This window comes from Amphiura filiformis, chromosome 18 (genome assembly GCF_039555335.1).
Source record: "Amphiura filiformis chromosome 18, Afil_fr2py, whole genome shotgun sequence".
Classification (NCBI taxonomy): domain Eukaryota; kingdom Metazoa; phylum Echinodermata; class Ophiuroidea; order Amphilepidida; family Amphiuridae; genus Amphiura; species Amphiura filiformis.
The window spans coordinates 8,131,972-8,148,524 of record NC_092645.1 but is presented as its reverse complement, the minus strand read 5'-3'; the positions used below and the strand labels follow the sequence as shown (position 1 = coordinate 8,148,524).

Genomic DNA, 16,553 nt, shown 5'->3' with positions numbered 1-16,553 from the left:
TAAATAAAAATGATTGGATCGCATGTTTCATGTTTATTCATTAGGCTATGAATAAATTACAATCATTCTATAAATCTTAAGGGATGTGCAAAAAGATCATCCCCGCAAACACAGGATGTTCTGGTAACATTTTCAAAAGAGTGCACAAAGGGTATAAATTTGCAAATTGAATACCAGAAATAGAGTAGGCCTAAACCCACTTGGGTTAACAATTAATTGACATGTAGAATAATACAGTAAAGAAATATTAGTACTTAGGCTACACCATTACACATCACTTTTTGTGTGATTTTGAGCCAACATATCTTTGAAACTTTTTCCCCAAACTTCTTGTTTTTTTCTTCTTTCGTGGCAGAAGCTGATAAGGCAATGCTAGAGGCAGCCCGTCTTCTTCATATATAGTCTGTACGGCTACAGATGTAGTTGACTGTCGTAGTAAATGGCATAAATCCTTCACCGTATCACACAGCTCTCCGTTTTCTGTCCGTATATCATGCATTTCATTTCTGGAAGAAGACAAAGTTGATACAAAGATATGTTGCATGAATTTAGATGTCATGGTTGACCATTTTTCACCCACATGTGCCAGTAATAACAGCAGTGCGCATTTCATTGGGCAAAGTTTCAAATCAGTAGCATTCGCTCAAAGCGCTGGCAGACACATAAGTGTGCTTAAAGATACCACTTAGATTTGCGCGTGAAACAGCAGCCTCAATGCGTTGACTTCACTGCCACATCAGGCTTGTTTCATAAATAGCATAAAAGAGGTTCTGACAGTTCAAAGTTTGTCATGCTCCATTTCTTTAAGACCCCCAGTTATGTTCCGGTTCCTTCAAGACCAATCCCCCTTTCCTGCAAAAATCTTCACTTTTGCATTCTAAAGTTACATATTTGTGTACATTTTCAGCTCAGCATCAGCTCAGCATCAAAAATACCATATTGTTTTGCTTGTGAATCATTTCTTTGCACTGCTTGTATATTGGCCTACCTTAATCCACAGTTAACTGCAAATCGTCACTGGGCGGGGAAAACCTCATACTTTTTGCCCTTGAATATGGATGCATCAAACCATTCAATATAAAGTCTACACCTACAAGGCTTTATCCATTATCAAGGGCCAAAAGTAAATAATGAGGTGTTGTCTGCATGTACTTTTGGCCCTTGAACATGGATGAAGCAACCTCTTCAATATAAAGTCTATACCTACCAGGCTTTACCCATGTTCAAGGGCCAAAAGTACATATGAGGTTTTTCCCGCCCAGTGACAAATTAAATACATATCTAGAATTTAATATGGAACGGAAAAAAAAGCATATGCTGCACACCGCCTCCAAATGGAAGGTTAGTCCCACACCCCCATCTCTGAGACTGCATTGCATATCAATCATCAATACATACCTCATGGTTAATATAGACTCATGTAATGATGTAATTTCTTCCCTCATCTTTTGCACGGTATCCTCCTCATCCTCCGCTTCAATGCCCATAATGTATCTATCTGTCAGCTCACGTATAAACATCTGTGATAAGTAAATCAAGGATACAAGTTGGCATAAGGAATATATATAATGAGAGTTTCAAACAAAAGCTAACCACAACATTTGTATACTGATATTGGAATCTGTCATTTTGACATTAGCTAAAAAGTAACCTTTCCCGATAATGTTGAGGGTTGACAACTAGAATTATAATTTTTTTACACTTGCGCTGGGATAACTGAATTGGCCTTAAACTTGTCATAATAATCCCTGAGAGGGAAATCTTACCTTGTATTTACCTTGCCTTCTACCACGACTGTTAGCTTGTGCCGCTTTTTCCTGCAAACATTTTTTGTTGAGAAACAATCAAATCAGAGTGTTTTAAGGTCATGACATCCAATATATATATACATAATTTTTTGTAATAGAGAACTGTGACCGACTCATAAACATAGGTGAATGTATTTTGAAACATTGGTTTTTAGGGGGCAGAGAGGCTACAATATAGACCACTTGACATCACTGTTTATCAACAAAGGTGAGGGACTCGTCTATCGATATGCTCGAACGAGCCACTACACTGATCAATGGCTTTCTTGTATACTGTATGAAATGTGGCGGGCGATTTAAAATGCACACGCCCTTAGCAGACTATGATGCGTACGCACACTGCAGGGCAAAGAACAATGTAAATTATCATAATGCGACGCATACTGCCGGGCAATGACGTCACATGCCAAGTGGTCTATAGGCTGAAATGGGTTGAAAATCAGCTGATTTTGCATTTTGCTCAGCAGTATTCACAGAAATCACTGTGTCAAAATGTGGGGGGACATATATATTCCCCTTGTCCCCTGAGGATTGATGCCCATATGACCGGGAATCGAACTCAGGACATTTATGAGACCTCCCCCACCCCCTCCACTGGCTACGCCATTGACTAACCACTAAAGATGTTTTGTTGGGTATAATAGTCCATTTGGATTCCTCAAGAGAGTGACGTCAGTACTTTGTCAGAGTAATTACTTCATTTATAAATAGATATATTGCCTTTGATTGTGCATGTAAACTTCAACAACTCTTCCAATACCTTTGTACTGGAGCCAACCGTTGTTAAACCGTGATGAACCCACACTTTTACTGTAGCGTATACGCGAACGCGAGCGAGACTACGCGTTACGCGAGAGCGCGTAAAATTCGTCATGCCTGGAACCTTTGTGCGTATGCCAGCTTACAAGTTGAATTCAGTATTTTTCAGGTAGCGGCTAAACATTGCCGTTTTATTCTGTAATTTTATTGCTGATATCAAAAGAGAAATCATCAAAGTTTTTGTAAGGCTGAGTGGCAATGATTAACTGACATTCCTCGTAAAATAATCGTGAATTATACGATATTTAGCTTCTTTTCGTTGTTGAAAGGATTCAATCATGTTTCACCGTTGTTCATCACCGTTTAACAACTTATCAACTCGCGTCCTCTTGAGTCTGCGTGGTTTAGCCGCCGGGCAGCTAAAGCTGCCCTCGCAATAAACCACGCAGACCACGCGCCGCTATCGTTGTTAAACGGTGACGAACAGGTGACATCCCGCTATCTCTAAGGTTCGCTATCTCTAAGGTTCGCTATCACTAACGTGTAAAGTCGATGGAGATCAGTATGCCGCTATCTCTAATAGAGAAAAGGGTTCGCTATACCTAAAAAAGGTCCGCTACTTCTAAGGTTCGATATCACTAATTTAGAATAAGGTTCGCTAGTTCTAAGGTTCGATATCACTAATTATAAATAAGGTTCGCTATCACTAATTTAAAATAAGGTTCGCTATCACTAATTTTGAATAAGGTCCACTATCACTAATTTATTGAAGGTTCGCTATCTCTAAGGTTCGTTATCACTAATTCCAATAAAGGTCCGCTATACCTAAGGTTCGCTATCACTAATTTTGTTTCAGGTTCGCTATCCCTAATTAATTAAGGTTCAGCTATCTCTAAGGTTAGTTATCACTAATTTGATTAAGGTTAAGCTATACCTAAGGTTCGTTATCACTAATCTTAAATAAGGTCCACTATCTCTAATTTTAAATAAGGTCCGCTATCTCTAATTTCAAATAAGGTCCGCTATCTCTAATTTTAAATAAGGACGCTATAGCGAACCTTATTTGAAATTAGAGATAGCTAACCTTATCTAAAATTAGAGATAGCTTAACCTTATTTAAAATTAGAGATGGCGAACCTTATTTGAAATTAGTGATAGCGAACCTTAGAGATAAAGAACCTTAGAGATAGCGAACCTTAGAGATAGCGGACCTTATTTAAAATTAGAGATAGCGAACCTTAGGGATACCGGGATTGTTAAAATTAGAGATAGCGGACCTTATTTTAAATTAGTGATAGCGAACCTTAGAGATAGCGAACCTTCAATAAATTAGTGATAGCGGACCTTATTTAAAATTAGAGATAGCGAACCTTATTTAAAATTAGTGATATCGAACCTTAGAAATACCGAACCTTTTTCAAAATTAGTGATATCGAACCTTAGGTATAGCGAACCTTTTTCGTAATTAGTGATAACGAACCTTAGAGATAGCGAACCTTAGAGATAGGGAACCTTAGAGATAGCGAACCGTAACCGATGAACAACGGTGAAACATGATTGAATCCCTAATTGAGTCAATGCGCAGAATTTAACACTACGCTCACTGGAGCATGCACTGATGACCCTCTTGAGGAATGGACTAGGCCTACAGCAACAAAAACAGTCTCACCATCTGCTTTCTTCTCCTCGCTGACTCATGAAAGCAATAGTAAGGTGTTATTATCAACCTCTTTAGCGTTTTTAACGTTGGTATGAGGTTATATGGTGGTGGTAAAGTTGCACTTTTTGTCATATATTCAGCCATCATTGTTGTCCTGGAAACACGCCATTCTATTTCTGAGTTTTCCTGCAAATGAAATAAAAATAAAATAAGCCTAACAAAAACAAAATTAATTTCCTGTAGTATGTTCATATTTTCTTTGGTAATCATAAACAGCATGCACTTCCCCACACACACACCCCTTCCGAATCGTGTGTCAAGTGGGGACACCCTTTGTGTGTGTTTGCCACCAACTGCAGATATTGTGTATTGTGTACATGGTGTTTTCATCGCCTCACCATGGACTATACTTTGATCAGCTCGTAATCGGCAGACCTTATAACATTGTGGATTAATATCAAAATATTTATTTTGAAAATTGTCTTGTGACATCTCGCTAGAAGCATCACAGAATATTAATCCAAGTCTTATATTTTGCATACTTTCTTTACACACAAAATATAGACCAGACAGGTCAACTAATATCATTCTTAACGTGGGTCTACTTTTCAGCGTAGTGGTAAAAGCCTAACATTTCCCGCCTATTACAAGCTGATCAAAGTATAAAATGGCTGATTTCTTTGGGTATGATATGCACCCGGCATTGTACCCATCAACTGCTGACTGTATATGATCCGTGGTTTTGAGTAAGTATCGCTCAAATGCATTTAGCATGCATTTGAGATTTATAATTGCAGTCTTTTGAAACCGAGGACTGTCCTCGGTTGCAGGTAAGTCCAAAGTTGAATGAAAAATCTTGCGAGTGTCCTCATTTGTAGGCAAACACCAACACACACCCCTACAGATCATACCCCCCCACCCCCACACACATCCTTCAACACATATATGTAATTGCCCATCATAGCAATAAGATCATTCAACATCACTACCACAGTGGTGGCCATGTAGACTCCATATAGATCAAACACCCCCTGTACATTACTACACCACCTTCCGACGACACACACTCCATCCACACCCCAAACATGAAACATGCATTTTGTGTGTGTTTGTCCTCTGAAGGATCAAGTGTTGAACATGTGTTTGTCAACTTCTTCAGAATAATAATCTGAGACAAACACAGGTGTTGGCCCTGTAATGATCATTTATTCGTATATCGCCATTTTGGATTTTTGCCATTTTGTGCATTTTGAAACCAAAGACCAATTTTTTCTTCATTTTTTAAAGTCCCCAATTAATCTGTATGCAATTACCTATCATGTGAGACATGTTAATGGATTGGCTTCGATTTAGTTTTCTTCTTCTGACAATTTTCACTTTACGGCCGCCATCTTGGATTTTGAGCTGAATTTTCATAAATTTTCAGGTTTTACCGGATTTTTTAAGCAAGGCGATTTTTTCTTCAAATTTTGAAGTTGCCAAGTAATCCTTGTATAATTATCGTTCATATAGTACATGCAAATTGGTTGGCTTCGACTTTTGAACAAGTGATCGAGCGGTCTATGTACATCAACCCCTGTGCAAAATATTAGTCTCCGGTGATAACTGCCTGGTACCCAGTCAATGTGTTTATGATCAAAACAGGTTTTACCACCCTTCTGAAGTATGTATAACATGGTATAATTTCCGAGGACATGCAAAATGTCCACGGAATGAGAAAAATGTCTTCAAACGTTTTAGTGCGATGTCCACGGAAGTAACAGTAATACACTCATACACCCTACTTACTTCAACACGTGTATATGTATTGCTCATCATAGCAATAAGAGCATTCAACATCACTACCACAGCAATGGTCATGTAGACTGCATATAGAGCAATCCCTGTATTTGGTATAATCATAAAGTGTTAAAGTCATAAAGAGAATTTTCATTCATTACCCCATTCATTTAAGAAATAAAGGGTAATGCTTTATCATTACACCCAAATAATGTGTCGAGGCAGTAAAAAGCGTAAATAATGGGTGAGGCGCAGCGAACCCATTATTTAAACGCTTTTACTGCCGAGGACACATTATTTATGCGTAAAGATAATGCTGCACCCTTTATTTCTATTCTATTACCAGAAAATAGTGCGATTCAAAGAGAAAATATCATTTTTTGGCACAAATATTTTAAGTTGTTTACTTCAAGGTGGAATGCGTGCAGCGTAAGTGACAGCAGCGATCGCGGAAATATTTGCAGCGTAACCAAGCGTAATGCTGTGCGAGAATGTGTTCGGGCTTTCGACCCATTATTGCAGAATAATGGGCTCTCACGTGACACGTTTCAACGAATCACAGTGTGCGCGATTTTGAATAATGGGTCGTGGAGGTAATAGAATCAAATTTAACGCTCGAGATCAGGCCTTGCCGTCTAGATTTCAAAGGCGAATGGTTAGTCACTCGCAAGCATGCTAGAGGGGACGACAGACAACAGTGATGATAATTGAAAAGAGTCTACTACAGTAGACTAGGCGAGTGGTCGGAATTGCACACATAATTGGGTATATAATCAAGTAGAGCTTCGGTCTTAAAACGGTATTTATGTTGAAATACGCGCGGCTTTCTCCGCTTAGACATGTTAGAGAGGGCACAGAATCAATTAAATGCTGAATTGGCTGATTCGATGGCTGATTTTGGGAGATTCGCTGCGAGCAATATATAGTGTCTATGGCGAGTGGAAAATCGCTCGCTAAAAATGGAGTTTGGGTGAGCGGTGGTGAGCGAGGCGATTGCTCGCCTCAAACGGCAAAGCCTGCGAGATATGTTTCGTTCAGATGGTGTGACCAAAAACGTGGTGAATTATAGTAACCACAACCAGATGTATAATGTACTCTCCTATGGGGCATTGTTATATACGCATTCTTGCATCTCATATCAGAACCCCGGGAGCAATACAACTCAAAACTTTAAAAAATTGAACCATTCCCCTTTAACCCCCTAAACACTACTGGTCATCTTACATCATTTCTGATTGGTTGATAATTTGAAATGCTCATGTCAATTGCCAATTATGATTAGGCTTTAAACTTTTTTTTATGGTCAAAATTGCATTTGCAGATGATCTTATTAATACCCTCCTTGATTGGTTCAGAATTGGACACAATATTCATTTTGGCCAATGGGCAGGTAGTTCTCATGCGGTTAAGAAATTAGTCAGCAGACTGTTACTCATAGTCAACTTACCAATATTGTGTATCATCTTAAGGTCTGTAATGGAGTCTATTTCTTCTACATCAAAAGCCGGACCAAATAAAGACCAAAATAAAGTTGACATGGAATGGGGAAAGCTGCAAGAATAACAACAATTATTACTGGTAAATTGGGATATTCTAGTTGAAATCCATTCACCGGCCGTTATGGAAACTTTTTTTGCATTTCAGCGTTTTGAATACCATGTATTGGTGGAGCATGATGAAAAACATCCAGTCCAAATTTGGTGGGAATTGGATCATGAGGGCCCGAGATATATGGCCGCATGAATACCTAATTAGCCCCATTGAAATCAGTGTAAATTGGCCTGGTTCCAAACAGTTATCTTGGGCCCTCGTGATCCAATTCCCACCAAATTTGGACTGTGGATGTTTTTCATCATGTTCTACTAAAATATGGTCATGAAAATGCTGAAATGTTAAAAAGAAAATTTTATGATGTCACACTTCAGTACTCTATAGGGAGTGTGAATTTCAAATGGGGTTACCTGAATGGGCGACTCCATTTGAAATCTATGAAGGAATTTGATGGAAGATAATCTTCCAGAAAAACAAAATAATGTCACAAAATCCTCTCAGAGAGACAGTCGACTAGATGTTTTGGGCTGAACTGTGCTGGAAATTTGTCTAGTACAAATGACACCCCCCCCCCTGATTGACACCCATGGGCAGGACCAATAGTGTTGTTTCATGTCCAGAGGATGATTTAAGGAAGCCCCATCATGCACTGCAAACGTGTTATCACCAGAGTTTCAACTGCCACTTTACTTTTCAAATCCCATTGAATTCTGTGCAAAAGACGTTGTTTAAGAATTGTTCGTGTGTCATTATTAGTTGGTCGATTTCAGATCTGAAGTGAAGTATGCATGAAGGATAATTCACACCTTCTGTAGGTAACATAAAATGTGAAATCGACCAGCATTGTGAATGCGTTTTTATTGTAAATATATCAGTCCAAATTCAAATTTAACCATGGCCGTCAATGCAAATGTGCGAGCAGTCATGTCATGTTTAGAGGGCGCACCACCAAATCACTCCACGATTTATGTACCAGTGAAATTCGGTTAAAATAGTCCACGGCTTATTTGAGCTTGTTGCGGCTTTATTTTCAAAGCGTATAGTCAAAATTTGCCCATTTTCAGCTCATTTGCTTCCAAAATAGTGTCTACATGACAAAATATGAGAAAAAGTCCCAATATTTTATTTCAGAGATGGAGCTTTGGCGCGAATTTGGACAATGTCCGGATTCGAAACTTGAGTGATTTTTTAAGGTTAAATTTGCATACTTTTTCTTTGCGGCAAAATAGCGAAAAAAGTCGACGGTTAGCAATATGTTCCGTTGAAAGAATAATATTCTATACATGATTAGCTTTAATTTGATACCAAACTTGATAGCTGAAATACGTTTTTGAACTGCTGAGCGATCCAAAAGTGCGTCTTTCCTGTGTATTTCAATGGCGCATTTAATGGTGGTGCGCTCTCTTATAAGAGGCTTTCAATGTTTGTTGGGCTGTGCAGCGCTTCTGTACAAAAAGCACATTAAAAGCGGGGAAATTTTAATAAATCATTTTATTTCATTCATAAACGCTTTAAATGACTTTTGTGATTAATTTTAGGAACATATTTTTTTAGATTGATCCAAAAATACAAGTCTGTGACGTTAAGAAAAGCATGAAAAATCACTTTCGTGAGTGTTTTTGCTGTAGATTTATACCAGATCAGAATAACGCATAAAAACTTGTATTTTTGCTTCAATTGCCAATATCAGTAGGCCTTGTTTTTAAGACAGAGAAAGAGAAGGGGGTACTTTGACATAATTATGTAAATAGGCCTATATCGAAGATATTCAAAACATGAATACACACATTTTGTACTTTTCACAACTAAAAAATTCAAATTAGAAAGTGTCTTTTAGCATCAAACATTCAATTTTCTGTCCAACATCTGCAAAACTCTGCGTGTTGAAGAACATGTTGAAATTTGGGTCTTTTGTTGACTCCGAGCTGATTTTTAGAACATCATTTCTTCCGAACGGAATGTCGCAGAGGATGAAATCTTGCAAAATGACTAGAAACTGTCTCTAGTTTACTTTAAAAAGTAAAAATTGGATTTTGATAACTAGTGCGTTTATAAGAGGCGCACCACCAAATCACTCCACGATTTATGTACCAGTGAAATTCGGTTAAAATAGTCCACGGCTTATTTGAGCTTGTTGCGGCTTTATTTTCAAAACATATAGTCAAAATTTGCCCATTTTCAGCTCATTTGCTTCCGACAAGTGTCTACATGACAAAATATGAAAAAGTCCCAATATTTTATTTCAGAGATGGAGTTTTGGCGCGAATTTGGACAATGTCCGGTTTGAAAATTGAGTGATTTTTAAGGTTAAATTTGCATACTTTTTCTTTTGCGGCAAAATAGCGAAAAAAGTCGACGGTTAGCAATATGTTCCGTTGAAAGAATAATATTCTATACATGATTAGCTTTAATTTGATACCAAACTTGATAGCTGAAATACGTTTTTGAACTGCTGAGCGCGATCCAAAAGTGCGTCTTTCCCTGTGTATTTCAATGGCGCATTTAATGGTGGTGCGCTCTCTTATGAGGCTTTCAATGTTTGTTGGGCTGTATGCGCTTCTGTACAAAAAGCACATTAAAAAGCAGGCGGAAATTTTAATAAATCATTTTATTTCATTCATAAGCGCTTTAAATGACTTTTGTGATTAATTTTAGGAACATATTTTTTTAGATTGATCCAAAAATACAAGTCTGTGACGTTAAGAAAAGCATGAAAAATCACTTTCGTGAGTGTTTTTGCTGTAGATTTATACCAGATCAGAATAACGCATAAAAACTTGTATTTTTGCTTCAATTGCCAATATCAGTAGGCCTTGTTTTTAAGACAGAGAAAGAGAAGGGGGGGGTACTTTGACATAATTATGTAAATAGGCCTATATCGAAGATATTCAAAACATGAATACACACATTTTGTACTTTTCACAACTAAAAAATTCAAATTAGAAAGTGTCTTTTAGCATCAAACATTCAATTTTCTGTCCAACATCTGCAAAACTCTGCGTGTTGAAGAACATGTTGAAATTTGGGTCTTTTGTTGACTCCGAGCTTATTTTTAGAACATCATTTCTTCCGAACGGAATGTCGCAGAGGGATGAAATCTTGCAAAATGACTAGAAACTGTCTCTAGTTTACTTTAAAAAGTAAAAAATTGGATTTTGATAACTAGTGACGTTTATAAGAGGGCGCACCACCAAATCACTCCACGATTTATGTACCAGTGAAATTCGGTTAAAATAGTCCACGGCTTATTTGAGCTTGTTGCGGCTTTATTTTCAAAACGTATAGTCAAAATTTGCCCATTTTCAGCTCATTTGCTTCCGACAAGTGTCTACATGACAAAATATGAGAAAAAGTCCCAATATTTTATTTCAGAGATGGAGTTTTGGCGCGAATTTGGACAATGTCCGGTTTCGAAAATTGAGTGATTTTTAAGGTTAAATTTGCATACTTTTTTCTTTGCGGCAAAATAGCGAAAAAAAAGTCGACGGTTAGCAATATGTTCCGTTGAAAGAATAATATTCTATACATGATTAGCTTTAATTTGATACCAAACTTGATAGCTGAAATACGTTTTTGAACTGCTGAGCTTGATCCAAAAGTGCGTCTTTCCTGTGTATTTCAATGGCGCATTTAATGGTGGTGCGCTCTCTTATAAGAGGCTTTCAATGTTTGTTGGGCTGTACGCGCTTCTGTACAAAAAGCACATTAAAAGCGGCGGAAATTTTAATAAATCATTTTATTTCATTCATAAACGCTTTAAATGACTTTTGTGATTAATTTTAGGAACATATTTTTTTAGATTGATCCAAAAATACAAGTCTGTGACGTTAAGAAAAGCATGAAAAATCACTTTCGTGAGTGTTTTTGCTGTAGATTTATACCAGATCAGAATAACGCATAAAAACTTGTATTTTTGCTTCAATTGCCAATATCAGTAGGCCTTGTTTTTAAGACAGAGAAAGAGAAGGGGGGGGGTACTTTGACATAATTATGTAAATAGGCCTATATCGAAGATATTCAAAACATGAATACACACATTTTGTACTTTTCACAACTAAAAATTCAAATTAGAAAGTGTCTTTTAGCATCAAACATTCAATTTTCTGTCCAACATCTGCAAAACTCTGCGTGTTGAAGAACATGTTGAAATTTGGGTCTTTTGTTGACTCCGAGCTGATTTTTAGAACATCATTTCTTCCGAACGGAATGTCGCAGAGGGATGAAATCTTGCAAAATGACTAGAAACTGTCTCTAGTTTACTTTAAAAAGTAAAAAATTGGATTTTGATAACTAGTGACGTTTATAAGAGGGCGCACCACCAAATCACTCCACGATTTATGTACCAGTGAAATTCGGTTAAAATAGTCCACGGCTTATTTGAGCTTGTTGCGGCTTTATTTTCAAAACGTATAGTCAAAATTTGCCCATTTTCAGCTCATTTGCTTCCGACAAGTGTCTACATGACAAAATATGAGAAAAAGTCCCAATATTTTATTTCAGAGATGGAGTTTTGGCGCGAATTTGGACAATGTCCGGTTTCGAAAATTGAGTGATTTAGAAGGTTAAATTTGAACACTTTTTCTTTGAGAAAAAAAAAAAAAAAAAGTCGACGGTTAGCAATATGTTCCGTTGAAAGAATAATATTCTATACATGATTAGCTTTAATTTGATACCAAACTTGATAGCTGAAATACGTTTTTGAACTGCTGGAGCGATCCAAAAGTGCGTCTTTCCCTGTGTATTTCAATGGCGCATTTAATGGTGGTGCGCTCTCTTTACTCACACAGCTGTGCTAACCGCAAGTCAACACAGTGGCGTGGTGGGAAGTGCTTAAATCATCCTCTGTTTCATGTCTATATTTAGATTGTGTATATCCAAACAGCACCGCCAGGATTTAGAAACTTTTCACCCTACTCTTTTTGAAACTGAATGTGAGATACATGTACAAATATGTACACAATACTGACAGCTTAATAAAAACAATATCCCCTCCAAAGGGTGGAGTACTATCATAGTTCATTTATACAATTCCAAACCCAGGAGGGCACTCAATTATAGCTACAATTTTGAGAGTTTTACTCAAAGTTAAGCTAACAAACTGGAGCATTTTCCCCAAATGTGGGTCTTCGCAACTGCCAGAAGACCTGAAAAAGCAACCCTTTACTGCAGCACACCCTTAGGCCATCTTAATTCAATCCTGTGTCTCAAAGCTGCCATGCAAGTTAGTAAAATTGTGTGCGTAGTCCTCTTTGAAAATCAAGAAATTCGTTTTTTGTTATGTCTTTTTATTATTTTTTTTAAACAAAAAGGCGAAAATAAAACTCAAATTCGTATTTGATTTCAAGTTTTGATTTTTCACAACTTTGGACATGAAAATAATAACAGAGAAGAATAATAGTTTGTAGCAGTGACTTTTTTGTCTGCTATTCCAACATTTGCAACATTGGATAATTTTTGCACAAAATGCTTGTCCTAAGTCCTGTACTGACACATAAAAAAAATATTAAATTTTAAAAAAATACAGTAAAAAACAGCGCATTCCGCATTAGGTTTTTAATTTCTCACAAGCTTTGAGACACAGGATTTAATTAAGATGGCCTTACCACCTTAACATGTTAGAGGGAAAAAAGAGAAAAGGACAGAAAGATCAGAGAAGAGGAAGACAAATTTACATGATCTCGACCACCCCAGTGCCCACCAGAGCAATGGGTTATTTCAGTTGAAATTTAAACATCCCCTATGGAATACATTGCTTTAGTCTTCCACACGGGAAGTGTGAGTTTCAGATGGTGTTACCTGAATGGGTGACTCCATTTGATATCTACACCTCCTGTGTGGGAGATTAAGGTCATGCATAGATTTTTAAAATCTATGGGTCGTGTCTTTCATAGGAGTGTATGGCTTTCAACTGGAATAGCCTATTAGGTAGGCTAAGGCACCAGAAACAAATTTGTTTGATCTTTGGATCGACCATTGATGATGCTTTGATGCTTGTAATTAATGATCTATCAACTAATTAATCAGAATTACTGGTAAATTTTTATGGATCAATTTTAATTACATGGGTAGATTTGTATTATTATAATAGTCAATTAATTGATTTTATAAATAATTAGACCAAGCATCGATGGTCGATCGAAAGATCAAACAAATTTGTTTCCATGATCTAAAGCCATGCAGTACACAGTCTCTTACCTGTCAAATAATTTGAATTCGCATTCTTCCTCCATAGAAGAATTCTCACAACTGATCTCTTTGATCAAATGATACGACGAATAAAGCTGTGTCATCCCGATTCCAAACGACACCCACACAAAAAGAACAGAAATACAAAGCGTATGATATCGGTGATCATCCCGCCAAGAGACACCCTCAAGGGGCCCACAAATGCGAGAACTACAATGTCACGTAACGAGCTAAGGAAGGATAGGACAGTTGCTATGGAGAAGGCTGCTCCACTGAGAAGGAGAGGATCATATGGCCCTGTCAGATTCAGTCTTTTTATTTGTTCGTAACTTTTTCTCCGACTACCCGAGATGATGTATTCTGTTAAATTCCTGGAAAAAATGTAAAGTAACACATAAAACATTTAAATTTGGATAGCACTGGAGATCAGGATAACACTGGGAATGAGGATAGCACTGGAGATGAGAGTAGCACTGGGGATGAGGATAGCACTGGGATTGCAGGTAGCACTGGGGATAAGGATAGCACTGTGAATGAGGATAGCACTGGGAAAGAGGATAGCACTGGGAATGAAGATAGCACTGGGGATGAGGATAGCACTGGGAATGAAGATAGCACTGGGGATGAGGATAGAACTGGGAAAGTGGATAGAACTGAGAATGTGGATAGCACTGGGAATGAGGATAGCACTGGGGATGAGGATAGCACTGGGGATGAGGATAGCACTCGGAATGTGGATAGCACTGGGAATGTGGATAGCACTGGGAATGTGGATAGAACTGGGAATGTGGATAGAACTGGGAATGAGGATAGCACTGGGAATGAGGATAGCACTGGGGATGAGGATAGCACTGGGGATGAGGATAGCACTGGGGATGAGGATAGAACTGGGAAAGTGGATAGAACTGAGAATGTGGATAGCACTGGGAATGAGGATAGCACTGGGAAAGAGGATAGCACTGGGAATGAAGATAGCACTGGGAATGAAGATAGCACTGGGGATGAGGATAGCACTGGGAATGAAGATAGCACTGGGGATGAGGATAGAACTGGGAAAGTGGATAGAACTGAGAATGTGGATAGCACTGGGAATGAGGATAGCACTGGGGATGAGGATAGCACTGGGGATGAGGATAGCACTGGGAATGTGGATAGCACTGGGAATGTGGATAGCACTGGGAATGTGGATAGAACTGGGAATGTGGATAGAACTGGGAATGAGGATAGCACTGGGAATGAGGATAGCACTGGGGATGAGGATAGCACTGGGGATGAGGATAGCACTGGGGATGAGGATAGCACTGGGGATGAGGATAGCACTGGGAATGAGGATAGCACTGGGAATGAGGATAGCACTGGTGTGATCTTTTCAAGCTTTTTAATGTAATGTGCTCACTCATGGATAGCTTCCCAGCAAACACAAAACATTTTCGACATCATTCGCAAAAGGTTATAAATGGTTGTCAGAAAACATTTAAATGTCGGGTTATATAAAGGGTACATTAATGGTATAAAACGTTTTCATAACATTAAATAACATTTGTTGGTAATTTACTGCACAACAAACACAAATGTTTTACAAAAAACATTTAAATGTCAGGTTATATAAAGGGTATAAAAACGTTTTAATAACTTTCTAAAAACATTTTTGAAAACTTGGTACAAATCATTCTAAACAGAATGTTATTTTGGGGTTGAAAAAATATTTTGCACAAAATGTTTGCCCAAAATATTTACAATAACGTTTTTAAAATGTTTTCACGACCTTTATATAACCCGACATTTAAATGTTATTAAAACGTTTAGTAAAAAACATTTTAAGAACATTTCTGTGTTTACTAGGTGCAAATATTTTAACATAATGTTATTTAAGTGTTGACAAAATATTTGGCCAAAAATATTTGCAAAAATAGTTTACAATGACATTTCGAAAACATTTAAAAAATATTTTTGTAGTGTGTTTTCATACAAAATGTTTTAAAACGATTTCATGACCTTTATATAACCCGACATTTTAATGTTAATTGCTACCTTCAGTAGACAGGTTTTTACACTACAATAAATAGCTTTCATTTGCTATAGTAAATAGCTTTCATTTGCTATCTTCAGCAGATAGCTTTCATTTGCTATCTTCAGCAGACAGCTTTCATTTGCTATCTTCAGCAGATAGCTTTCATTTGCTATCTTCAGTTCATTTGATAGCTTTCATCTGCTATCATCAGTAGATAGCTTACATTTGCTATCGTCAGTAGACAGCTTTCATTTGCTATCTTCAGTAGTCAGCTTTCATTTGCTATCTTCAGTTGATAGATTTCATTTCTTATCTCAGTAGATAGCTTTCATTTGCTACCTTCAGTAGATAGCTAGCATTCGCTTGTTTCAGTAGATAACTTTCATTTGTTACCTTCAATAGACAGCTTTTACTTGTTATCTTCAGTAAATAGCTTTCATTTGCTCTCTTCAGTAGACAGCTTTCACTTGCTGCTATCTTCAGCAGATAGCATTCACTTGCTATCTTCAGTAAATAGCTTTCATTTGCTACCTTCAGTAGATAGCTTTCACTTGCTGCTATCTTCAGTAGATAGCTCTCAATTGATATCTTCAATAAAATAGCTTGAATTTGCTATCTTCAGTAAATAGTTTTCATTTGCTATCTTCAGTAGATAGCTTTCATTTACTATCTTCAGTAGATCGCTTTCACTTGCTATTTTCAGTAGATAGCTTTCATTTGCTATAGTAAATAGCTTTCATTTCCTACCTTCAGTAGATAGCTTTTATTTGCTATCTTCAGTAGACAACTTTCATTTGCT

General features: G+C 37.4%; 2 protein-coding genes across 2 annotated transcripts in view; both read right to left on the bottom strand.

Annotated features, from left to right (window-relative positions):
- Positions 1-274: 274 nt before the first annotated feature.
- LOC140138945 (short transient receptor potential channel 7-like) lies at positions 275-13,787 on the bottom strand. Its single transcript, XM_072160725.1, has 7 exons — positions 13,753-13,787; positions 7,454-7,557; positions 6,016-6,110; positions 4,237-4,413; positions 1,767-1,817; positions 1,399-1,520; positions 275-506 (listed from the first exon to the last, which is right to left on the bottom strand). Exons 1-7 carry the CDS (start codon positions 13,785-13,787, stop codon positions 275-277), a joined length of 816 nt encoding a protein of 271 aa, XP_072016826.1.
- LOC140139817 (short transient receptor potential channel 4-like) overlaps positions 7,455-16,553 on the bottom strand; it is a 35,617-nt gene continuing 26,518 nt past the window's right edge. The window contains exons 10-11 of the mRNA XM_072161553.1: positions 13,753-14,114; positions 7,455-7,557 (exon numbers count right to left, since the gene is read on the bottom strand). Coding sequence (XP_072017654.1) covers positions 13,844-14,114 — 271 coding nt within the window. The 3' untranslated portion in view covers positions 7,455-7,557; positions 13,753-13,843. The remainder of the gene's footprint in view (positions 7,558-13,752; positions 14,115-16,553) is intronic.